Source organism: Pan troglodytes, chromosome X (assembly GCF_028858775.2).
Source record: "Pan troglodytes isolate AG18354 chromosome X, NHGRI_mPanTro3-v2.0_pri, whole genome shotgun sequence".
NCBI classification, from domain to species: Eukaryota; Metazoa; Chordata; class Mammalia; order Primates; family Hominidae; genus Pan; species Pan troglodytes.
In genome coordinates this window covers 36,811,857-36,838,509 of record NC_072421.2, presented here as the reverse complement: position 1 = coordinate 36,838,509, position 26,653 = coordinate 36,811,857, and the positions used below count along the sequence as shown (strand labels likewise).

At 35.3% G+C, this 26,653-nt stretch overlaps 1 protein-coding gene and 1 pseudogene across 1 annotated transcript in view; both read right to left on the bottom strand.

The window, feature by feature from the left end:
- CFAP47 (cilia and flagella associated protein 47) overlaps nt 1-26,653 on the bottom strand; it is a 463,486-nt gene that overhangs the window by 170,650 nt on the left and 266,183 nt on the right. The window contains exons 41-45 of the mRNA XM_054677051.2: nt 24,497-24,567; nt 22,992-23,137; nt 12,713-12,827; nt 11,711-11,937; nt 8,101-8,254 (exon numbers count right to left, since the gene is read on the bottom strand). Coding sequence (XP_054533026.1) covers nt 8,101-8,254; nt 11,711-11,937; nt 12,713-12,827; nt 22,992-23,137; nt 24,497-24,567 — 713 coding nt within the window. The remainder of the gene's footprint in view (nt 1-8,100; nt 8,255-11,710; nt 11,938-12,712; nt 12,828-22,991; nt 23,138-24,496; nt 24,568-26,653) is intronic.
- Nucleotides 1,266-2,758, bottom strand: LOC107971157 (putative high mobility group protein B1-like 1; annotated as a pseudogene).

The window sequence follows — 26,653 nt, the reverse complement described above, 5'->3', positions numbered from 1 at the left end:
GCAATTAGAAACATATATAACCATAAAATGTAATCCTCAAATATATAAAACACATTGACAGAATTAAAGAGAGAAATAGGCTTTTTAATAATAATATATAATAATAATAGTTGGAGGTTTCCATACCTCACTTTCGATGCAGTGGCATGATCCTGGCTCATTGCAACCTCTGCCTCCCAGGTTCAAGCAATTCTCGTGTTTCAGCCTCCGGAGTAGCCGGGATCACAGCCTTGTGCCACCACGCCCAGCTAATTTTTGTGTTTTCAGTAGAGACGGGGTTTCGCCATGTTGGCCAGGCTGGTCTCGAACTCCTGGCCTCAAGCAATCCGCCCACCTTGGCCTCCCAAAGTGCTGAGATTACAAGCATGATGAGCCACTGCTCCTGGCTGTGTATAGTTTTTAAATTGGTGTCCTTGCAGAGGGGATGATCAATGGAGGCTTGTATTCTGCCATCTCGCTCTGCTTATCTCTGATACACTTTCAATATACAAAAATATTGTGTTTCTATATATTTGTAATGAATAATTTAGCATGAAATTAAGAAAGCAATTACTTTTAAGATATTATCAAAAAGAATAAAATAGGAATATATTTAACTAAAAAAAGTGTAAAACTTATACTCTGAGAAATATAAAACCCATTTAAAAAAATAAAGAATTTCTAAAGACATAAAAAAAAATTCCAAATTTCTGATTCAAGACAATATTGTTAAGATAACAATCCTCCTCAAATTGATCTACAGAATCAATGCAATACTTATCAGAAGGCCCGTAGGCTTCTTCTTATAAATCAACAAGCAGATTCTAAAATCCATTTGTGGTTGGGAAGGGTCTGGAATAAGCAAAATAATCTTGTTAAAAAGAAAAATATTGAAGGACTCACACTTTCTGATTTCAAAACTTACTACAAAGCAATAGTAATTAGACCAGTTTGGGACTGGCATGAGGACAGACATGTAGACCAATGGGATAAAATAAAGAATACAGAAATAAACTATGTATCTATGGTCAATTGATTTTTTTATTTCAAAAATTGTTTTTACTTAGAAGCATTCAGAATGTCAACAAAACAGCTGAAACTGTTTCTTTTTTGCAATTAGAGAGATATTCAGTTAACAGAACAATTATTTTGTGTTAGATGCATCACAGACAATTGAAGAAGAAAAAACTACCATCCCTATATATAACTAATTTGTGCTGTGCACTAACGAGAATCTGATTTAAATTTCCACGCCAATTTACAACCCCCATATTCTACCTGGCAAGGTTAGTGGCTATTGTAAATACCACCAGAACAGGGCTTTCTAAAGACACATTCAGTAGTGTGTTAACTATACAAAAAAAAAGACACTGTACAGTTAAAAAACAAATCTTACACAGCCTTACATTTCAATTTTTTTTCTTTAAAAGAAGGGAGCTGTGTACAGGGGGATTAAATGCTTTATAGACAAGAAAAAAAGACTACACTAGAACCAACGTATTCATCATCATCTTCTTCATCTTCTTCCTCCCCTTGATCTTCATCTTCTTCATCTTCCTCCTCTTCTTTCTTTTTCTTACTTTTTTCAACCTTTACAACTCCCTTTTTTTGCTGCATCAGGCTTTCCTTTAGCTTGATATGCAGCAATATCCTTTCTGTATTTTTCCTTCAGCTTCACAGCCTTCTTTTCATGAGGCTGCTTTTCATCTGCAGCAGTGTTATTCCACATCCCTCCCAGTTTCTTTACAATATCACTAGTGGACTGGACAGGATGTTCTCCTTTGATTTTTGGGTGATACTCAGAACAGAACAGAAAAAAGGCCGAAGGAGGCATCTTAGGTGCATTGAGATCCTTGAACTTCTTTTTTGTCTCCCCTTTAAGTAGGGATATATTTTCATTTCTCTTTCATAACAGGCCTTGTCTGCCTTTGCCATGTCTTCAAATTTTCCTTTCTCTTTAACAGACATGGTCTTCCACCTCTCTGAGCAGTTCTTAGAAAACTCTGAGAAACTGACTGAAGCATCTAGTTGTTTCTTCTTGTGCTCCTCCTGATAAGTTTGCACAAAAAATGCATATGATGACATTTTGCCTCTTGGCTTCTTAGGGTCTCTTTTGCCCATGTTTAGTTACTTTTCTTCAGTGAGGCACAGAATTGCCCAGTGCCCTTCTGGCTCTCACTTGCCCTGGCACTGTCTCTATGGAGATCAATGTACTGCAATGGCTGTGAGAGGGTCAACTGATTTTCAACAAAGGTGCCAAGATCATTCAATGTGGAAAGAGTAGTGTTTTCAACAAATGCTGCTAAGACGACTTGGTAGCCACATGCAAAGGAATGAAGTTCTCACAGGATATACAGATATTAACATAAAATGGATAAAACACCTAAATGTGAGAACTAAAGCTATAAAAGTCTTACAAGAAAGATAAGGATAAATCTTCATGACCTCACATTTGGCAATGGATTCTTAGATATGATCAAAAGCAAGAGCAACAAGAACAACAAAAACAGTTAAACTGGACTTCATTGAAATAAAAAACTCCTGTGCTTCAAAGGATACTATCAAGAGAGTAAAAGGACAACTCACAGAATGGGAGAAAATACTTGCAAATCATATGTCTATCTGATAAGATATTGTATATGAAATATAGAAAGAACACTTGCAACTCAATGATAAAAAGACAACTCAATTTTTAAAGTGGGTAAAAAATCCGAATAGACATTTATACAAATAAGGTATACAAATGGCAAACAAGCACATGGGAAGGTGCTCAACATCATTATTCATCAGGAAAATGCCAATGAAAACCTCAATGAGACACTACTTCTGCTCACTAGGATGGCTAGAATCAAGAAGTCAGACAATAACAAGTGTTGCCTATGATGTGGAATAATTAGAATCCTCATACACTGTTGGTGGGAATGTAAGATGGTTCAGCCACTTTGGAAAAAATTTTGGCAGTTTCTCAAATGGTTAAACATAGAGTTACCCATATGATTCAACCCTTCTACTCACAGATGTATACCCAAGATAAATAGAAACATATGTCTGCATAAAACCTTGTACACAAATGTTGACAGCAGCATTATTCATGGTAGCTAAAAGGTAGAAACAACCCAAATGTCCATTAACTGATGAATGGATAAACAAAGTAGGGCATAGTCACAAAATGGAATATTATTTGATCATTACTAGAAATGGCATACTGCTACGTGAAGAAGCCAGTCAGAAAATGTAACATACGATTCATTTTACATGAGATCTCCAAAATAGGCACTTCTATAGAGATAGACATTAGATTAGTGACTGCTTAAGGCTGATGGGATGGTGGAGGATGGAGGGGCATGGTATCTAAAGAGTACTGGGTTTTTTTTGAGACCATAAAAGTGTTCTAAAATTGACTTTGTTAATGACTACACATATTTATAAATATACTGAAAACTATTGAATTGTACACTTTAAATTTGTGAATTGTATGGTATGTGAAAGATATCTCAACAAACCTTAAAATCAAAACACATAAATAGAGGATTAGAGATCTGAGTGTGAGCACAGGTGAATATCCTTTTATTTTTTACTTGATGTAAATTCAAATGACAAGTATCCTTTATGGTTATTTTTGCAACTCTTCTAGGAAGATAGACTATAATAAAATTTATTATATTTATAATTAAATTTACATTTAAAGACCAAAAACAGAGTTGTCATTTCCTTGCTCTTGCCAATTTGGGTTTGCTAAAAAATTTATTTTTTGATCTTATAAGATTTAAATGTAGTATATGGGTTACTGATTTTCTTCCAGAATCTAATCACATTCTTATATAGACTATAATTGGACAGGATGCTTTACAATTGTGGCAATCCTCTCTGAAAGATACATATAAATTATATTTCTAAGTGAGTTAAAGAAATTCAATTTTAAATTTGTTTTGCAAATTTGAAGAGTTTTTGCCAAAAACTAATGTGACGAATATAATAACACAAGCTTAACCCTTGTTATTTTGAGAAAAATTAACTGACTCATACTTTTAATATTAGGTAAGTTTTGGCAATGCTAACAATAAAGTATAATAGATTTGTTCCAATTAAAGTCAGCTTACATCACTAAAACTAGCATTTAATTTGATATTCTGTTAAATAAAATTTATTTTTTATCCTGTTTGAAATGTATTTGTGGTTATTCCATATAACAGAGATGTAGAGTTTATTTACAAAGTATATTTCATAAGTTTTTTGGTTTTTTTGTTTGTTTGTTTTTATTTTTGGGGGGAAAGAGTTTCTCTCGTCGCCCAGGCTGAAGTGCAATGGTGTGATCTCAGCTCACTGCAAACTCCGCCTCCCAGGTTCTAGCAATTCTCCTGCCTCAGCCTCCCAAGTTGCTGGGATTACAGGCACCCGCCACCATGCCAGGCTAATTTTTGTATTTTTAGTAGAGACGGGGTTTCACCATGTTGGCCACACTGGTCTCAAACTCCTGACTTCAGGTGATCCACCCATCTCGGCCTCCCAAAGTGCTGGGATTACAGGCATGAGTCACCGCACCTCGCCTATTTTATAAGTTTTAAGGATTAATTTAGTTTCATTTTTTCACAATTTTTCAATTATATTTTGAGGCTGAAGAGTAATTTAGCTATTAATGTATTTAATCTTCGTAAAATGAGAACTGCAGTTGACCATTGAACAACACGTATTTGAACTGTATGGGTGCACTTACATGCAGATTTTTTTTCAACCAAATGTAGACAGAAAATACAGTGTCTGTGGGCCGTGAACCCGTGTATACCCAGGGCTGAGTTTTCTTATCAGTGAGTTCCCCGAGATCCATTGTGGGACTTGAGTATGAGTGGATTTGAGTATACACGGGTGGTTCTGGAACAAATCCCCTGTGCATACTGAGGGATGACTGTACATATAGTATTAGTTATTGATAATAAATATTTTCTACATATTTACAATTACGTTACACATTAAAAGTTGTCATGGATGATTTACTGGTATTTCAGCCACCAATTTAACTGCTAATTATTAGTGAATATTTTAAAATTAGGGAAATTAGAATTAGGTGGGAGAAGGGACAGAAGGATAACAGTGCTCCTACAATATGCTCTTCTAACATGTCTGTCACATTAGAAGATCAATATTTAGATCAATATTTTGAATTAATCTAATTTCTTCTTCTTCTCCCAAGAGAGAAGGAGCAGAAGAAATTAGAGCGATACAAAATACTAGAAACTGAAGTCATTAACACTTAGGAATGAGGGTTTTGAGCTCCATATTAATTGATCAGCAAAACCAGCCCGGAGCATTTTGTTTGAGTGCTTTGGCAAATATTGCTCATATAGGACTCTGTATATTGGGGAAGTGATTTGGATAATTGCTAGTGGAAACATAGCAGGTCTCCTGCTTAGCTATGCTAGCAATTTAAGGCCAATAAAGCTCTGCCTGTCCATAAATTTCAACATCCCAGGAACCACATGTAGAAGGGATTGTAAGTCAATATCTACACCCAGGTTCAATTCTGAGTTTTGTGAGGCATGAGGTTGTCACAATTTGTGGGAGGGGCCTTCCAAAAGAGCAATAATGTAAAATTAGAAATATAAAAGTAGGTACAGGGACTAGGAAAGGGGGTCAAAAAAGTAAAAAATCATAAAGCTTCTGCTCCTTTGGTATCACAGTAAATCCGTCCCTAAAATCACTAAATGTTTCAGTAAAGACTGATTGACAACATTAATGTGAGAGGAAAGAAAGCCACTTTTTTAATACCTTAAAACTAGCTTCTTTTGATGAGTTTAGAACTTCAAGTGATCATAAATATGGCCCTACTTCTACCTGTCTTCTGCAGTTAGGGGAACACTGGGCTATCCCTGGTTCTCCAGATAAATTCTTGTCATTTGTTTCTTTCTCCATGACACCAAAAGAAAAAAAAAAAGTTTTGTTTCAATATTGCCATATTTATTATCAGAAATTTGCTTGTTTATTCTCCTAAAATCAGTTTATACCATAAAAATATGTTTTCTAAACACATAACTCTAATCTTCTAAGGCACAAATTCTAATAGAATTCCATTTATTAAAGTTACAATGCTTGCATCCCATTCCTTTTCATTATTCAAGTCCACCTCTGAACAGCAGAATGCACAGAGTTTAGGGCATGCCTTTTATTTCATTTGTTACTATCCTGAGTTATAATATCCTATTTTTGAAAGTTTCCTAATATCTTTCTTCTTAAACTTACTTCATTTAAGTGCCTGTTTAAGGCAGTGAAAACAGAAACATAGGATGAAAAGATCCCTTTATAATCTCAGCTGCACAGAAAATCGAGTTCACATAAACCATGATAGCCCAACTACATTTAAAACGTTTTATTAATGATAATTCAAAATTGTTTGCCATTTTATTTTTTCATATTTTGACAGTAATCATCTTACCAAAATGGATAATTAATAATTGATATGAAAGAAAAAATCAGCCTTAGAAAAATATCTGAACAGATTTTTAAATGTAGATAACTTAAAAACTATTTAAATATGACACAGTCTTCATGAGTGTTTAATAAGGCTATACTTCGAGTTTTAAGTCAATTCTATGCTGTGTATCCTTGGTTATACATTTTCTCAAAGTGAAATGCTTTAACATTTGAATTATCCTATATAGTCACCTGAATTAATTCTTAATTTTATTTATAAACACATTCTATATGTGTCTATATATAACACTTATCTCATTGTATTATAAGAGCTACTTATCTGTGAGTCCACCAAAGGAAAGAATAAGGCAATTTTTATCTTTTTGCCTAGGGGAATTGATGCTCAACATTGTCGATGAACGAATGGCTGAATAAATACATTCACAATCCTCTCTGTGTTTTAAAGTAGATGCAGCTTTATCCAGTTATCTCAAAAGGGATTAAAAAGTTACTAAAACAAGTTATCCATTTAAAATTCTAATAGCACATTGAAAAGCTGAGTTAATAAAGATTTTAATAAGATAAAGACTTACGATGAAGGGTTTCAAACTTATTGCTGGTAAGCCAAATATCCCTCCGTAGTTGTTTGGCTGGCTCAGGTTATTTTTATTTTTACTTTTTGAATGTGAATGTTTAGACAGGGCATCTACTCTCTAGTTCACCATAGGATCTATCATCCCTATTACCTTAGACCAGACCTAACTCTTAATTCCTTGTTATTTGCATGGCCACTTAGCATTTGAGTCTAGGATCTCAGTTCTCCTAGGGAGGGAAAGTAAACAGACTATCTTGTAATTTATAAGTTGTAATCACCCTTTCAGGCTTACAAATATTTTGTAGCCAACACAAATCCATACTAGAATGACAAATGAAGATTTAACAAAACCAAATTTAGCAAAAGCATAAGTGAGAATCCATGATACTGGAATTGTGGAACATTCTAGGAATAGCCTTAGTGAATAAATTACATTCCTACTATTATCCAGTTGTTTGAAAAGAACTGAAATGAAAAAGAAAGGTAATTTTGAATAGTTAAAAATATTTAGTCACTTGTTTATGTCTTATCACTTGTATTTAGTAATGCTAGTATATCAATATTCATATTAAATTTGGATTAAACCTTATTGATAATGGCAACAGAATAAAGGGGCACCAGGAGATCAAAAATAAGTACAGTATTCAATAAAAATCCTGCTCCAGATCAAAGATAAGTTACTCACAAATAACACATTCTTCTCCTCTGATAACCTCTAGCCATCAACATTTTTCCTTTCTTTTAGAGCCAGCCTAAGCCTCAACTTCAGCACAACTTCCATAACCAAGTTCACTCTCAAAGCAAGAGCTCACCTTCCTCAAAGTGCACTTATTATCTTTATCAGATTACCACTCTTTAACAAATTTATAAGCCTGTAAGTTTCAGTACCAGTAATTTAGCACCCAAATTCAGTACATAATTTCGATTACTGTGATGTAATATGTTGATTATATGTAATGCAAAGCATCATTCAATAATTGGTATTTACTTCACTGAAACTCTTCAATTATATTATGAACACTTTGTCAGTAAAAGTGTAATCTCTTTTTGCCTCAACTGTGAAGTGAATACATCATCATTCCTGGAACACTTAGATTTTTAGGCCACACATCACTGATTACCTTTTGCTTTTGACAGTTTAATTACTTGAGGTTCTGGAATCCAAGGAATGGAGATTTTCTCAGGGATATAAAAATACTCTGGAAGGCTCACTTCTGTTGTGTATGAAACGGTCTTAGGCTTCCTCAACTTTGAGATACGAAAGAGCATAAGAGTCTGTGAACAAACAGTAAAATTAGAATGTAATTTTCTTAACTTTCACCCCCAAAACACAAAAGACAGCATTATGTATTTAGACTATACCTTTGGGAAAAAAAATCCATCAAGGATAGAATTTGATTATTTCATTATTTTTATTTAATTGGTGGAAAACAGTACAAACACATTTCAGAAAACCAGTGGAGTCCTCTTTTATTGAGAGATGACCAATGTCCCCCGTGCTAATGCTTTCAGTGTTGAGAAATTCATTGCCTTAAGAGGAAACTATTCCACCGCTGACCAGCATTTGAGAAAGTGCTTTTCTCCTTAAGTTGAAACCTGTACTCCTTCATATCTACCCATCAGATATATCAGATACATTCTTTTGTTTTTATTATTATACTTTAAGTTTTAGGGTACATGTGCACAACATGCAGGTTTGTTACATATGTACACATGTGCCATGTTGGTGTGCTGCACCCATTAACTCGTCATTTAGCATTAGGTATGTCTCCTAATGCTATCCCTCCCCCTCCCCCAACCCCACAACAGTCCCTGGTGTGTGATGTTCCCCTTCCTGTGTCCATGTGTTCTCATTGTTCAATTCCCACCTATGAGTGAGAACATGCGGTGTTTGGTTTTTTGTCCTTGCGATAGTTTGCTGAGAATGATGGTTTCCAAGCAATGGCAACAAAAGCCAAAATTGACAAATGGGATCTAATTAAACTCAAGAGCTTCTGCACAGCAAAAGAAACCACCGTCAGAGTGAACAGGCAACCTACAGAATGGGAGAAAATTTTTGCAACCTACTCATCTGACAAAGGGCTAATATCCAGAATCTACAATGAACTCAAACAAATTTACAAGAAAAAACAAACAACCCCATCAAAAAGTGGGCGAAGGATATGAACAGACACTTCTCAAAAGAAGACATTTATGCAGCCAAAAAACACATGAAAAAATGCTCATCATCAGATACATTCTCATTAGTAGCACAGACTGAGGCCTCCTATTTCACTAAAGACAATTTTGTGAATTTATAAAAATAACTGGGTCCCACCTCTCCACAGATGTTCAAAAACTCTCTTACCTAGGTTTGTTATTTTTAGTTCCTCAATGATTACTCATATAATGGGGGTTACAACAACTCACCTCCATGCATATGCTCCTCTAGACAAAATGTAGTTCAATACTATTCTTCGTAAAGTGGACACTTAATATAAGCCCAGGTCTCTAAGTGTAAGTGAAGCAAGTTAAAAGTGACTTTTGTTTCTTTAGGCATATTTTCAATTCAATTAAACAACGACAAGGCTCATATCATGCATAAGATGTCAAAGGATAGACCAAAACACGTGAGAAAAGTTCTTAAGATTCTAGGATTTCACAATCTGACAGGAGAAACAGTTAAACATAAAAGTAAATCCAATAAAAACATAATTTATTAAATGTAATAATAAACACATATGCTGAGTTCCAAGGAAAAAGCTAAAGGAAGAAGGAGAAAGAAACTATATATATGCACACACAATGAAAAGGCTAGTCATGGACAAAATAACACCCCTCTCAACCATTTGTAATTTAAATAAAATGTTTTGACAAGAGGTAATAATGAAGAAAATGAATTGAAAAAGAAAATGGGAGGGCATTATGACAGGCTTAAATTTTGAAATAGCCACTAATTGAAAAATTTTAATGTAATAGTGTACTGAAAGTTGAACATAAACCTTCTGAAATCTATTGTTCTATATCAGAAAGAAGTGGTTTGGTTTGAGCTAAAGAAAACCATCAACTTCTTAGAAGCACGGTACAGTCAAGAAAGTATCAAAGCCTCAGGATTTAACATTTTTTGAGCCAATCAGAAATTCAAAATCCAGGTCATTTAAAAATATCATCACCAATTGTTAGAAATCTGGGATTAGGCTGTATTGATTCTAGCATTCTGACAAATAAAAAAATAAATAATTTCTACAATGCCAAGTATTTTGATATATATAACTGAAGATAAATCTTAAGAAAGAAAAATGTATATAAAAATGTGTGTAAGTTGCTAAAACAAAACCTCATTTATAGCTTTTTTTCTTTCTCTTTTTTTTTTTTGAGAAGGAGTTTCACTCTTGTTGCCAGGGCTGGAGTGCAATGGTGTGATCTCAGCTCACTGCAACCTCCACCTCCCAAGTTCAAGCAATTCTCCTGTCTCGGCCTCCCAAGTAGCTGGGATTACAGGTGCATGCCTCCACACTAGGCTAAGTTTTTTGTATTTTTAGTGAAGACCAGGTTTCATATTGGTCAGGCTGGTCTTGAACTCCTGACCTCAGGTAATCCACCTGCCTTGGCCTCCCAAAGTGCTGGGATTACAGGCGTGAGACACCACGCCTGGCCAGTAAGAGCACTTTAACAGACACCTGAAGTAACTGAGAGAGGTAGCCCACTAATGTGTAGGGAAAAGTAACAGAGAAAGTTCAAAGGCCATGGGGAAGACACCTGGCATGTTTGAAGCAAAGCAACTAGGCATGTGCTGAGGGAGTGGCCTTAGAGAATGGACTCCAGTAGAAAAGGTGAGATGAGGGAAGGAAGAGGAACTGATGGACTCCTACATGACGGGTCATGCAGATCATCCAAAGGATATGGGCTTTTAACAAACATTAGCTGGAAAGCCAGTAGAAGAATATGCACACAGGAGCAACATGAGCAGGCTTGCGTTTACAACAATCGCTTTGGTTGCTCTGTGAGAATAGATTGTACCTAATTCCAATCATAAAAATAGATTGTACCTTATTTTAAGCTGTAATGATAGAGTCTATAGCAATAGTTAATAGTAATAGTAGTGTACTATTACTATAGGGTAGTAATAAGTACCTCAATATCATGCATAAAGAGTGCACTTATTATATATACGAGGTAAGCATTTTATGCATACTTATTTCAGTTTTTACAAATTACCAATATCTCCATATAAAAAAATATAAAAATTTAGGCTTGAGGAGGTTTAAATAACCAGCCTACAGTCACACAGCTAGACAGTGTTAGAGTCTGAATTCTCAGCCTGGCTATCTGACACCAGAGATGATTCTACCTGGCTACACAGCAAAATACCCTGGGCAACTTTTAGAACATATTCCTACCCACCCCCTCCTAGTGATTCATATTTAATTTTTCTTGAGTGGGGCCTGGGTATGGGCATTATTTTAAGTTCTCCAGGGCACTCTAATGTGCAAATAGAAGTGAAAACTACTGTGAATTAATGACTACATTGTAATGCCTTAAATTACACAGTAGAATGCTTTGTTTCAGATTCATTATTTAACGAGGTATAAAGGAAAAAATGACAACTGAGCTGTCCTTCGGTACTCACTACTTTTCCTTCTAAAAATGTTATTTAATCAAAATAATATTTTAAATAGTAACAGCTCTGTAACTCTGTGTACTTTTAAAGAGAGAGTAATTGAAGTGAATCATCTATTACTCCATTCCCACCTCGATCTTCGTCAGTCCCAGGAGGGCGATGGCCACACGGATACTACTGCTCTCTAGAGTGCCTGTGATCAACCTTCGCTCATACTCAATACTCGACATCTGTTGCTGTGCTGCAAAAGCCAAAGCCTTTTCCTTGGCTTCATTAGTCATTGGCAATTTAAGGTCCACATACAGGATTTGATAGGGTTTGCATTTCAAATACAGAACTGGATATTTCTTATTAGGCCCTGGAGGAAGAAAAAAAATATTAATGAATACAATGAACATTTATGCCCTTGACATTGTCATCCAGGATGGACTTGGGAGGTTTGAAATATAAAATTGCAGTTATGGTCATTATGAAACAGAGTAAAAATAAATGCATAGCACATGTCTATTAGTTCTAATTCAGTAATTAAAGAGCAAGTTTTCAGGAATTAAAGATTATTGGTATTCTCTAAGAGATCTAGTCAAATGACTGGTCCATATAAACATCATCAACATGCTCAAAAATTCAGTGACCATTGTGCTCCTATCAGTGATAGGTAGGGGGAGAGTAGACATAAATGTGAAAAAAAAAGACACCTGTCAAAAACTCCCAAGAACTGCCATTTTCTTTCACTGACAACATTTTAATGCTTAGTTCCTTAAGGAAAAATAATCAAGAACTGGAGGCCAGGGTAAAATTCCAGCTTATATAACATTATGCAGATTTTTTGAGAGTAAAATAATTTCCAGATTATTTGAGAAATGGAAAGTGTTGCCAAGTAAATATTTTGTATGCCAAATTCCAATATTTAGCTTAAGACTGGAAAAGGAAGACTTAAAAAATCACCATTGAAATTTTTTAATTGGTAAAATGGTGCTCTATTTCATGGATACTGATATAATAAAGTTAAAAGAAGCCCTTTCGAAATCTAAACACACAGAAGAGAAGCTTGCTATGAGTATGCTTAGGTAACTATATGAGGAAAAGTCCATTCTTCAACATTATAAATGAAATAAAACACATGTGTACTCTACCTTCTTCTCGTGTACTGCTGTAATAAACTGGACTTGAAGAAGTATTCATTGGAAGGCAACTGGAAGGCAAGGGGGTCATACCTTTTCCTTCCGCAACATATATTAATTGTCCAATCTAAAACACAAGACATTATAGTATTAAATTTCAAAATCTCTCATAAAAATATAACTTTTTCTGCTACAAGGGAAATCTGCATACTATAAGAACTACCATGCATTGTGCTTTTATAAGCAACACAGCCTATAAATGGGTAAACAAAGGTAAGGCACAAATATAGTTCAACCATAGTATGGGAGAAACTTTGCCTGCAACCAGAGCACAGGGATTGCTTAAGAAGGTCCCAGGATTGCATTGATAGCAGTTGATCTTCCCAAATATCCTCAGGCAAATGCTGTCTTAAAATGAACAAATGAGGAAGCAAGAAATTTTTTTCCTTTAGTCTGTAACTTATTATTGGACAGGAGCGACATCAGTTTTGCCAGGCATCTGAGTCCCCAAAACTCTACATTTTAAAGTGCAGGCTTTCAAAATGAACATGGAAAAGTCTAAATTTTTTTTAGAAAAAATAATTAGACCAGAAGTAGAAAAGGCTTAAGAAAGAAAAGAATCTTTTATTTGATTAATAAAAGCCCTCTTTAATTATCCGTCCCAGAGAGGCATTAAAATGTGACAGCAGTTGAGTTTCACATCCCCTTGAGCTAAATAATTACTTCTTGAGGCCACTTGATATGTGGTCTCTACGCTAACTGAAGCCAAGTAGCCATAAAATGCCATATGCTAGAAACCACAACTCATACTCTATAGTTCAAACAATGTATAGCCAATCATTAGCCAATATTATTTCTATAAATCAGGGAGGATTCCTGTCAAACAACTTTGTATCAGCCACCCTTGTCCCTTTTTGCCTTTAAAAATCTGTTTGTAACAAAGAATGAAGGGAGCACTACCCAAGGCAACCTGGAAGTAAGTCATTTGCAGCCATCCTGAACCTTGGCCCAAATAACCTCTCTATATTAATGTTGCCTCAATTTCTTTCTTTAGACCAACAGGCTAAAGAGATAAGGCAAAAACAAAAGCAGGAATAATGCAAGGGCAGCAACATGATATAGTGAAAGATCAGCAGAGGTGGACATTTCTGGTTTTAATTGGCACTGCCATTTCTTAGCTACTAGGCTTCAAGCAAGTTTACTAAACCTCTGAAATCCAGTTTCCTCCTCTGTAATATGGGATGATCAATACCTTAATTTTAGGAACCTAGAGTTTTAATAAAAAGGAATAGGAGAGAGGGAGTCTCAAAAGACATATGCAATCACAATGGTTGAACCTTATTTAGATCCTGATTCAAAGAATCTTAAAACAAAGTGACAGAAAAAACATACAAATAAGTATAAGACAATTGGAGAAATCTGAAAACAGCTTGGATGTTTGGATGATATTAAGAAAAATTTTACCATATTTTTATAGCAAGGATATCTTTGGCAGTGTCAAAAAAACATTTTTGTTGTAGAAACACTTACTGAATTGCTTATGAATAAAATTCTGTGATCACTGGGATTTGCTTCATTATAATCATGAAACATCTAGATAAATGATGTAAACCAAAAATAAAATTCTAAGATCCCAACTAACTAAATGGATCCCTGCCCAGCCAAAGGCATTCCAAAGTTAACCTGAAAAACTAGTTCAAGCCATGACAGGAAGTGGGGGAGTCCAGACATGCCTCATTATACCTTCCTCCTGTTGGAATTCAGGCACAGCTTACCAGCATTAACATTACAACAGAGACCTTAAGACTGAAAAACAGACTCTAGCAGGAAGGTATCAACATGAAATAGCAGGCCCTGAAAGAAATCAAAGTATTTTATCTCAAAATAGATTTCCTTGACATTTTGAAATGGCCCTGCAAAGCTGTCACTTACGGGGATAACCTACATTCTGTAGAGAATCCCCTTTCCTTTTCCGGGTCTTTTTCCTGATCCAGGAGAGAATTAACTAAAGAGTTTGACATCTTTTTAAGGAATTTGCTATCTATTCCTTCTGAAGCCTGCTATCTGAAGACTTCATCTGTATAAGAAGAATCTTGGTCTCCACAACCCAGTATCTTAACCAACATTCTCCCTTCCATGTATTCCAGATCTTTAGATATACTCTTTCAACCAATTGCCAATCAGAAAATCATTGAATTCTATGACCTAGAAGTCTCCACTTTGTGTTATCCTGCTTTCTGGACAGAACCAATGTATATCTTACATGTATTGATTGATGTCTTATGCCTCCCTAAAATGTATAAGACCAAGCTGCATCCTGACTACCTAGGGCACATGTTCTCAGGATCTCCTGGGGCTGGGTCACAGGCCATGGTCATTCATATTAGGCTCAGAATAAATCTCCCCAAATATTTTAGAGTTTGACTCTTTTTGTCAACAATGATATAAAGGTAAACTGATCATGCCAAAAATACATATTCTAAAATATTACAAATCTAGATAACAAATGAAACAGAAATTAAAAATCTATAAACAATATAAGAATGAAAAATTTCTCACTGTGAGGTCTATTATTTATAGCTTTGTTATCCCCCATTAGGATTTGTTTATAATTCATTTGGTGGTCTATTGCTGTATGATAATGTTCCCTAAAATTTTATTAATTAAGACCCACAGTTATCTATAGTTCATGCTGGAAAAAAGAATATGAAAAACTTTGAATGCTTTATATTATTTATCATTTAAGTCTATACACTCCTGGCAATAAATACTACACAATACACAATTTTCATATAGTATATTTTCTTAAGCAGCCACGTACTTTACAAGCAAAAATCCAAGCTAGCCATTTGAAATGTGATTTGTGTGTTTGTGTGTTTGTATGTGTTTCCACACAAATACAACTGAATGATCAACAATTAAAGATGTAAAATATTCAGTAATTCAAGTAGAGGAAAAATGCATCAGTTAAAGACTGAAGATCTTTAGATAAAACAAAGAAATTAGATAACTAATTACCTAAAAATTCGATGCTTTATCAAAAATAAAATATGCATAAGCAATTAGACTCATTGAGTGTAGAGTTATTATAACTACCTGTTTCCTTTAATGTGTGCCCAAATTAAACCTGAACTAGGGCTTGTCTACCATGTGAAAATGAATACCAACCTATGGGAGTCAATTTAAAAGGAGTAAATGGCTATTTGCCAGAATATTTTCCTCAAATATAAATTATAACACCTTCTCAGCCATTGATTCATCAATTAAAATATTATTAACTAGGACTCCACTCAATTTCCACTAAATTCTACATCTTACACACACAGTATATTACCATATCTCAAAAAATTATTTTGACTAACATGTTCAATATCAATATATTCTTTGTATTAAAAAATCACTTAATATAATTGAAAATAATGCTTATCTTGCCTGTGTCAGAACATTATTCAGAAGAGCCATAATCTCTACTATAGTTTGATTATTTGCTTCCACTTTTTCTTGGAATAAAATTAGACCATGAAAGGCACAGAAATGCAATAAATAAAAAGCTGTTTTAAAGTAGAAAATCCTCTCATATTCCAAATCTAGAAGCTTTGACAAGGGAAATGAAATTAGTTGACACTTAGCAGACGCTTGTCATCATGAGCTGTTCTAATAATCACCTATACAAGTTTTTCCTGCTTTTAATTTCATAACTTCCGTTTGGCATGCTTAATTAGAAATATATTGTATTTTCCAGAAAGATGCCAAAGCTCATTGTCAATTATAAGAAACTTTTACAGAAGATATTTTGTTCCTCTTGTGTATCTAGTTAAATGCAGTCCTCAAATAGCACAGTTACATGCAAATTTGCAAGAAGACCAGCTGTTAATTACCCAGAAAAGAGGGATACAAACACTGAATTGGCACAAAAGTTTTAATCCCAGCTCTGCCACTAATTAGCTGGGTAACCTTTGACAAGTCACGGATGCCCTCTAGATACAAATAACCTCAATCTTCCCCCAAAAAAGTGCATTTACCTAGACAGAAAATCTCCATGATTTTTCATAGGTATTAAATCATATTTATTCTCTTATTTTGGGTTCGGATCTTTCCCGTTTTGTGATTTATTTGTTTGAGAAGGCTGAGCAATATTATAGTATTTTGATGGCTAAACAGGCACATGGAAGTTAAGCTAAAATTCTAAATGTTAAATTCCATATGCTAAAGAGAGATCATTAATCATTATAGGTCACTATTTGGCTATCAAAATTATAATATAAACCTGATTAGTAAGAATAATCACTGTTATTTAAAATTATATTTTTATAGAACAATTTATAATAATTAAGGCAGTGAGCTAGGAGCTAGGAAACTCAGTGAGGGTGAGAAGACTCATGAAAAGATTTGTATACCTGCACTTAAAAGTTCAATTTTCTTAACAAAATTTTGACACAACATTAATTGCATGCCTTACAGATTATTCCACAGACATTTTGAGAAGATAAAATATATTTAAATGACATAAACTATTAATGGATTGTTTAATAATAATTGGTGGTATGTTTTAGGACATTATTTCCTCAAAAACCTGGAAGCTGTCCTTAGACTTTAGAAGTCATGGTGGCAATGAAATCTACAGTCTCTCTTTCCTTTTATCACCACATTTTTCAGAACTATTTCACTCAAATGTGTCATCAATTTGCTCTGCAAGTGAATGAAAACTTCCTTCCCTTCAAATGCGAACATCACTCAAACTGTCATTAAGTTTGATCTTTATAGCAATATAAACTGTGGTCCTTGGAATCCCTTGCTAGAATTACAGAGGGAATAGCCAAGGGCAGTATAGAAAGGGAGTATGTGAAGCAGTGTAACACAATACAAAAGTCACCTAGCCAGTCTCCCTATCTCCAGTTCCTTTCTCCAACCTGTAATCTACTATCTGTTTTGGCACCAAAGATGCTTTCTAAAACAAAGATGAAATCAGGCCCTGCCTATTCTTCCACTGGATTCCTGCTTCAATAATAATTATAATGATTATAAATAATTCAACTTAAAATTAACTGCCCTACTCAATATCAGTCTGATTTATCCATCCAACCCATTTTCTATCACTTCCAAGAAACCATTCTCAGAATCATTAATCCATGTGTACATGAGATTTCATACTTAGCTGTTTTGCTGTGTTCATAGAATCTTCTTGGGAGTACCCATCTCTCCTGCCCAGTCTCTTTGTTTTATTGGCAACTCATCCTTGATCAAACTCCTGTATTAATCAATTATCCCTGTCTTCACTATCATATAGAAATGAATTCTTCTTTCTATTCTAGAAATTGTCACAATCTGTCTAACTGTTTTATAGAAATTAGTGGACATGTTTCAGGACACTGTGTATACTAGCAAAGAGTATGCCTTGCATGGGGGCATTTTGTCAAGGACAAGGATGTCCCATCACAAAGCAGCATCCACTGAGTAAGAGATGCATTTTTCTAATTCATTTGACTGTGTCATATGTTCAGTAAGCTTCTCTAATTCACCAGGAGGAGGCACTTATATTTCAAATCCATGCAAAGTTTCTGTGTGAGGTAGGCCAGCCCTATGCAAGTTTGCCCTCTCCACTGGTGATATAGTTTGGCTCTGTCAAATTCAAATATCATCTTGAATTGTATTTCCCAAAGTTGGAGGTGGGGTCTGGTAGGAAGTGATTAGATCATGGGGGTGGTTTCTAATGGTTTGGAACCATTCCTCTAGTGCTGTCTCATGATAGAGTTCTCACAAGATCTGGTTGTTTCAAAGTGTGTAGCACCGCCCCCTTCACTCTTTTTCTTTCTCTCTCTCCTGCCAGCCATGTGAAGACATGCTTGTTTCTCCTTCTCCTTCTGCCACAATTGTAAGTTTCCTGTGGCCTCCCCAGAAGCAGAAGGCTATACAGCCCGCAGAACCATGAGCCAATTAAATCTCCATTCATTACACATGACCCAGTCCAGGTAGTTCTTTATAGTAGTATGAGAATGAAGTAATACAGAAAATTGGTACCAGAATTGGGGTATTGCCATAAAGACACCTGAAAATGTGGAAGGGACTTTGGAACTGGGTAAGAGGCAGAGGTTGGAGCCATTTGGAGGGCTCAGAAGGAGATAGAAAGATGAGGGAAAGTCTGGAACTTCATAGAGACTTGTTGAATGGTTGGGACCAAGCGCTGACCAGTGCAAGAATGGACTAATACAACTGGAATGTGAGTCCCTTGAGTGCAGGGATCATGGATTTTGCATATGTTCACTCTCTCTCTGCCTAGAAAATTGGCTGTATACTGTTGGTGAATTAAACTATGTTGGGAAGAGTGAGCAGAATAATAAAATGAAATTATTAAAATCCAGCTTGAAGGATACAAACTTTTTAAAATGTGATATAGTCATTCTCTATATTCTACAACTTCTTTGTAGAATGTGAGGGTCCATAAAAATAGTATTGATTTTGGAAAATAGCAATTACTGTTTCCTCAGCTGTGCCATGTTATGTGAGGTGATATTCCCTAGAGCTAAAATGTTGGTACCTCAGGCATGTGGACTCTTTACAGTCTATCTGATAGTACCGTTGATAAGGAACCAAGAGAGTAGCCCAAAAAGAAATAACTGACAATTAGGTACAAAATTCTAATTTTCAGATTTTTCTCTTCATGTTTATCTTGAAAAAGTCTGCACTGCTTATTGTAGGATGAGGGTTTTCTGGTTAATAGGAGAAAGGAGGGTGGCTGAAGAGCAAAAAGGCCTTGCACTATGAAGGGAGCTGAGAACCTTTGTAACTTTGTGAGTATATGCCACATTGACAGAGACTTCAAGGCTGACATAACCTGCCCCCATATTGGCAGCAGGCTTTATGAGGTTAACAAATGCTTCAAAGCAATTATAGGCCAAATGGGATTTCATCTTGCCTATGTTTCCCCAGGAATTCAGGGGTGTTACCTGTAGGGAGGTGTGTAGTTATCCTCATTCCCCAAAAAAAGAAAAAAGTTGTGATAAATTGAATAAAAAAATCAAAGGACAAATGAAATAGGGCTTGCCATTATAAATCATGAAAAATAAAAAAGAAAGCATCCTCAAATAATACTCAGTTCCTCAAGCTATAAATATATCTCTAATAAAACAAAAGTTAGTCTGCTTAAATATAAAATCACATAAAGATTTTAGCATAATATAGTTTAATGTTTTTACCTTCACATTCAATAAACAAGCAAAATCAATACTGTTAAATTCTGTATTAATGTTATAAACATTCATTATAATTGAAAAAAGTTGCACATTCTTGGAAAATATTTAAATATATGCATATTAGAGACTGCCAACTTAATCTCTGCATCACCAGACACAGGAAGACACAAAAGACTGAGAGAGAATGAAATGACTGAGAGTGGAAAGAATCAGAGGAGTGGCCCTATTGATTTATGCAAATATATGGGAGATGGCCAAAGTGACATTTAATATACTTAAGAACTGGTGCTTAATACCCTTAGGCTAAATTATTATAGACCATAAATCAACAAGAAAGCCTTGCAGGGTCTTCTACCTGGGAGTGGGCATGCTTTCCCTGTTAACCTCCAACTTGACTTGGCAAGGCTGAAACTCACTTTGGTATATGGCACCCTGGTGTGGGCCTGACCAATTCACATAAGTTATTCTGGGATGCTGACCTCCCTTCTGGCTTCTTCAATTCAGCAATGCCTGGACTTTGGTCTCAATTTGTTCTAAGCAAGGTTTGTAGACAGAGAACAAAAAAGGCCAGAAGATAAATCTACCAGGTGGAAGGGAGGCCCTGGGTCAAGTCAATAAAAAACACTGAAGGTTTGTTGGGAGGGGGCTGGCTATATCACAGCAAATGGCTGTAACTGGAACCCGCTGTTAACTCAGCCCCCAGGTCAGGCATCCTCTTTTATACCCTTGCCTCCCTTACACAGGTCAGCTCAGCAATGCCAAGTGGTTTACTGCATAAAAACCCAGGATCACACAGAGTGGGTGTTCACATGCTAGACACTACAGACACTACAGTGAAGACAGAACCCCAAGGTTTTATCAATACATCATTGTGTGTTTTGCAACGTCTGTGTGCTTTGTAAAGGGGTCTGTCAACCCCTCCTCCTAAAAGGTACAATTCATCAGGGACTGGACACTGATTCTGCTTGAAATTCCTCCACCTAATTTGCTTCATTCCATGTTGGAGCAAAACATTTTTGGCTCTGTAGCATTTGATAGCATGAATTTTCAGGGCTTTCATAGGTTTCTCCCTTAGTTAAGAATTTCTATGAACACTAATGTAAGATTTGTAAAACTATTCTGTTTTTAAATAGTTGTTCCTTAAATCTTTTCAACTTTATTTGAAAATTCAAACAGAAGAGCCAGAATGAAAGAAATAGTCTTTGCTTGATAACAGTGTTGGTAGCAATGTTTCAATTTTATACATGGAAAACTATCAAGTAGAGGTCTAATTTCAGTTTTCGATAGGAGGTTTTTGTTGTTGTTGTTGTTGTTCGAGACAGTGTCTCACTCTGTTGCCCAGGCTTACAGTGAAGTGGCATGATCTCGGCTCACTGCAGCCTCCACCTTCCAGGTTCAAGCAATTCTCCTGCCTCAGCCTCCTGAGTAGCTGGGACTACAGGTGCGTGCCACTATGCCCAGCTGATTTTTGTATTGATAGTAGAGAAGGGGTTTCACCATGTGGCCAGGGTGGTCTCAAACCCCTGACCTCAGGTATTCTGCCCACCTTGGCTTCCCAAAGTGCTGGAATTACAGGCTTGAGTCACTGTGCCCGGCCAACAGGTGGTTCTTAATGGTAAAGCAGTTACGGCCCGTTTAAAAAGAACAGTAGCTAACTAGGTGAGCTTGCATGTTTGATTAACTATTATATTTTTAATATCATTAGCAATGTGTAAAACAATAGATCTTCTTCATGTAAGAAACATTAGTTCAATGCAATACTTTGTACTGAGGGCATTGTTTCTCAATTGATAGCAGTATAATTTCAAGATTGTTGTTTTATTTTAATGTTTTCTCTGACAAGGAGAAAACATACGTAAGCAAGATTTAGTTTTTAGTAAATTGAGATAACATGTTAATTATATTTTGATTAATTATATTAAATTTGTGTAAGCTAATATTAATATTCCAATAGACTAAGTCAAAGAATAAAATCAACCTTGTTACTATGCTATTGAGAATTAACTCTAGTATTTTGTTGGGTCATATTACAAATTAATATACAAAAGTGACTGTGAAGTATTTGATCAAACTACTGGTCACAATATAGTTATTACATTTCACAAATTATATATGCAGGAATTTACTTAAATCCTGATCTCCTTTAAAAGAATTTAACAAACAAGTTTCAGCATTACTATAAAAAGGCATTTTTTTCCTTCTAAGTGGTAATTTTAAGTGTAAAATTAAACTATATTTTACATTTCTAATAGGTATATTATTTTTCACATGTAAATACTGCCATAGACACCAGGTAAGTACAATACCTCTTTCCAATTACCATTTTTCACTGTATATGTATTCAATTTAGTGTACATATAACTGATGATAAATTTGGGACTACATCCTGGGGGTTAAAAATTTCTTCCTAAGGTCAACACATGGCAGTATCTCTCTGGAAGCAGGTAATGCTATAAACCTTCCCTCAGTGGTGGCTCTAACTCTCTCTCTCTTTCTCTCTCACATCTGTCTCTCTCCCCCTCTCTAACCCTCTCTGTCTCTCTCCCCCTCTCTAACTCTCTCTGTCTCTCTCCCTTGCTAGTTTTGAAAATGTAGGTGGCATGGATCCCAGAGCCATAAGGAAATGAATTTTGCCAACAAGTTGAGGGAGTTTGGAAGCAGATCCTTCCTCAGTTGAACCTCTGAAGAGAATCCAGCTCTGGTCAATCCCTTGAATGGAGACTTGATAGACTGTCCTCGGAATATCTATCTAGGTCATATCTGGACCTGTGACATACAGTAACTGTGAGATAATAAGCATGTCTTGTTTTAAGCCACCTGGTGTGTGATAATTTGTTACAAAGCTATGGATAACTAATACAAACAGAGCCACAAAAAGGTCACTCTGCTCCCATGGGACTGCTTTATGCAGCTATTAATGAATTTACCCACAACTAGTGTAACTGTGGATATTCTTGAGGATAAGCTCTTTGCTTAGTAACTTGAGAGCCGAAATCATCCACATTTCTAGAGTCTCCAGTTGCCTTCAAGTCACCTGCTGTTCGTTACTCCATTAAAGTGGCAGCTCGTGATAAACACACAGATCACAATTCTGTTCTCACCTTTTTGTTGCTCAAGATGATGACACAGTAGCGCACGTGCATGTTAAAGGGAAGAAAGCGGAGCTCTAGGCTTGAAGTTCCTTTCACTCCCAGGTGAACAGTATGCATGGAGCAGAAGAACTCTCTGATAAAAGTGGACTTAATTGCTAGCAAAACATAAACAGAGCTTGTTGACATATAATTTTGTAAGTGCTGTTCATTTAGTGATTAAAGTTTTGGTATCAAAAAATGTTCATAACATTAGCATGTAAGATTAGAAGATGATACATACATTTGTTAATGAAAATACAGTGACCCTAGATCAACCTTGTTATGAAACAATGCTTAATTATGACCCTCTATAAAGATTCCTTAATATATAATTTCATTATGAAGAATTTCACTAATGTGTAAAATTAGCCAGGATATGTGAAACAAAGTGGTCATCCAAGAATCTTCAAATCTGTGTGGACTATGCAATGTTTCACAGGGTACAATGGATAACTTAAACTGGAAACAAAGGATGTATTATCTATATGTTTATCTATCTAAGTATGGCACACTAACTTATTGTGCCATGGAGCTTCATTTATCTATCTAGCAGTTTTAAAACATGTCCACACATTATCTGATATTGCCTTAAATATGATGATGTAGTGGGCCAGCCTTAGTGACTTGATCCTTACAAATTGTATGCTAGAATGCAGCAAAAGTGAAGCAGTGTGATTTTTGACACTAGATCAAATAATGTAACTGAATTCTGCCAACTCTTTCTTTTTTGGTTCACCTCACTTTAGAACTTAATGAGGTCCCATAAAGAAGCCTGGGCCACATAGAGAAGCCATGAGTAAGTGTTCAGGCCAAGAGCCCCAGCAGATGTCCCAAACAAAAAGGCAGCATTAACAGCCAGACATGTGAGTGAAGAAGACTTTGAAAGGACTCAAGCCCCAGCCTCCATTTGACCGCGAGCTAGAGTCACACAGCTAAGCCCAGTCACCCCAGATGTATGAGAGATAACCATTATTATTAATTTTTGTTGTTTTATGCCAGTATATTTGGGGTGGTTTGTTCTCCAGCTCTAGATAACCAGAACATTCCTATGTCCATTTGTTCTACCGATCATTATATCCTTCTTTTCTAGACCTATAGTTATATCATAAAGTAATTTTATGAAATAAAATGCTCCCCTTACAACTCTAAACTTGGTGATACCTGTCCCCAAAATAAGTTTAAACAATTTGGAATAAGCCAGAAGAGACATATAGGCCATATATCTAAACACATTATTTGTACATTGGAGGGAAGTAGACTGGCAGTGAAAGGAGAGATGTGTGCAGAGTTGTCCAAAGGGTCATCAAGGGAAAAGACTCAGGACCTATGCTTCAGCCTCAAATCAGCCAGCAATCCCCAGGGCTTACTACTCTCTATTCTTGTAACCATCCCTGTTGAATATTTCATTTCATATTAAGCTTTGCATATAAAAATCAGACATGAAAACAAACAAAAACTTTTATTTAGGTACTCACAGGTATGTAAGACATGTGGGGAATCGCAACAGCCCTGATCAGTGTCACTCCCACTGCTACTCATATCACCACTGACACAAGAAAATAGGAAAACAACATCAACAACACAAACAAAACTCAAAAACAATTCTTCATATTAGTTAAATCATATAGAGCCTTGAAAGTTATGGCTAAGTACAAATGATATGAAAAGACCATAGACATATTTCAAATATTATTTGATGTTCACATTGTTTTAGAAATTAAAAAACATAAAAATACAAAAAGAAAACTAACAAACAACCATATTTCCACAACTCTTTTCAAAAAAATTGATAAAATAATTATTTTCACTTTAAAATACAGTACCATAGAGAAGTGCAAATTTGATAATAATAGAAACCCTAATCCAAAGACTCAAAATGTGGATGATCTCAATTTAGGACTAAATAGGTACTTTTTCCAAAAGTGGTTCTAGAAATTGCTTTCTTGATAAAATTTCCTTCTCTAAGTTTATTATTTCCACATTTGCTTGTTTCTTAGGTATAAGAAGACTTCAGAATTTGATTAATTTCTGATTGCATTTCTAAAAACAAACTAGTAGATCACAGCCTGAAGCAACTGCCTCCCTTGAAAGGTTCCAGGTCTTCCAGAACCCAACAATTTCACCCATGACACTCTTCTTGTAGTATTCATGATTATTTTGCTCAATAAGCTGTCAATTACTATTTTGGTTTAGAGATATTGATTACGTGATTTTTTTCTGAGAACACAAAACCCCATATTTGCTCACTTTGACATCTGCTTTTCCCTGAATTTGATGCTGTAAAATATTTTGACTCTTTACATGAAAAGTTATTCTAAAGTTATCCATTCCTTTTCACCATTTGATTTTGATGAGTAACACTGTACTGTATTTTCTTTACACCACATTTGTAATGAGGTTACTTACCACTTCTTACAGTTATTCTGTGGCTTAATTATACTCACAGGTATTCTGGTTAGCACTGTAAATTATATCTTTTTTAAAAAAAGGTAATACCTTTTTAAAATAAAAACATTTATTATTTTACATAATTTGCACATTTGATAAACATTTTAACACTGCTATAGACACAATAAATGGATATCTTAGCATTTATAAGGGAGACCATACAGAATAGAAAGAATAACAAAGACTGCTTATTATTTCTCCATATTTGGCTCCATTGCTATTTATTTGATATTGGGGCTCTGGGTAGAAAGCCTGATTAAAATATACAGATAATTTCCAAACCTCATTTTGTTCAATCCTTGTAATCTCTAGTTCAATCATTTTTATTATAGTGAGTAGAAAAGCAGACCAATTTGGGCTTCATATCTTTTTCCTTGTCTTTACCTATTTTGTTGGAAACAAGTAAGGAAAGTACCTTTTGAAGAAATCAGAGTTGCCTCATCCCCAAAAAGAGACTCTCAAACCCAGAACAATTGATTGACTGTTTAAGCTAAAGATAGACAGAACACATTGCAGACCTAGATATTTGTTTTGACTTGCTAATGAATCCAATGGTTATCATGATTACAAAAGACATCAGAAAATAATTTGATGAAATAATTTGACTGGAAAAATTCTATTTTACCTGATGAATGTTTCTGAGTCTAGAAAGCCAGTGATAAATCTAACATTTTTACAAAACTTCAGGGTCCCAAAGACAGAATGGAAAAGAACTTTATTTACCTTTTTGTTAATCCTTGCACCTCAGTCCACACTACCACTTTCTAAATGCTCATAAACTATTCTTGAATTAAAAGAAGAGTAAGTCTTTAATCTTAGGGAAAAAATAAGAATCAAAAGAGGCTAAAATTATTTAAAAAAATACTGTAGAACAACCAATGAAATATTTCCTGCTAACCCAGTAGTGGCCCAGAGTCAGGGAGTGGAAACTACTTTTGAGGTGTGAAGGGCTAATATTTCTTTTTCCTCTGCAGTAGTGGTATGCATCACTTTTCAAGCTAAAATGATAAAAATGGCATTGGATTGATTTGCTTAAGGGTATGACTAAATCAACCCAAAAAGTGATTTCCTACTCAAACCTCTACCAAAAGGGTTAGGAAGATGTTTATCATAAGCCTTCATGAAGTTAATTCAGGACAGACATTCAAGGCTGTATCTCAACCAAATAGCAAAATGTCTGGTTC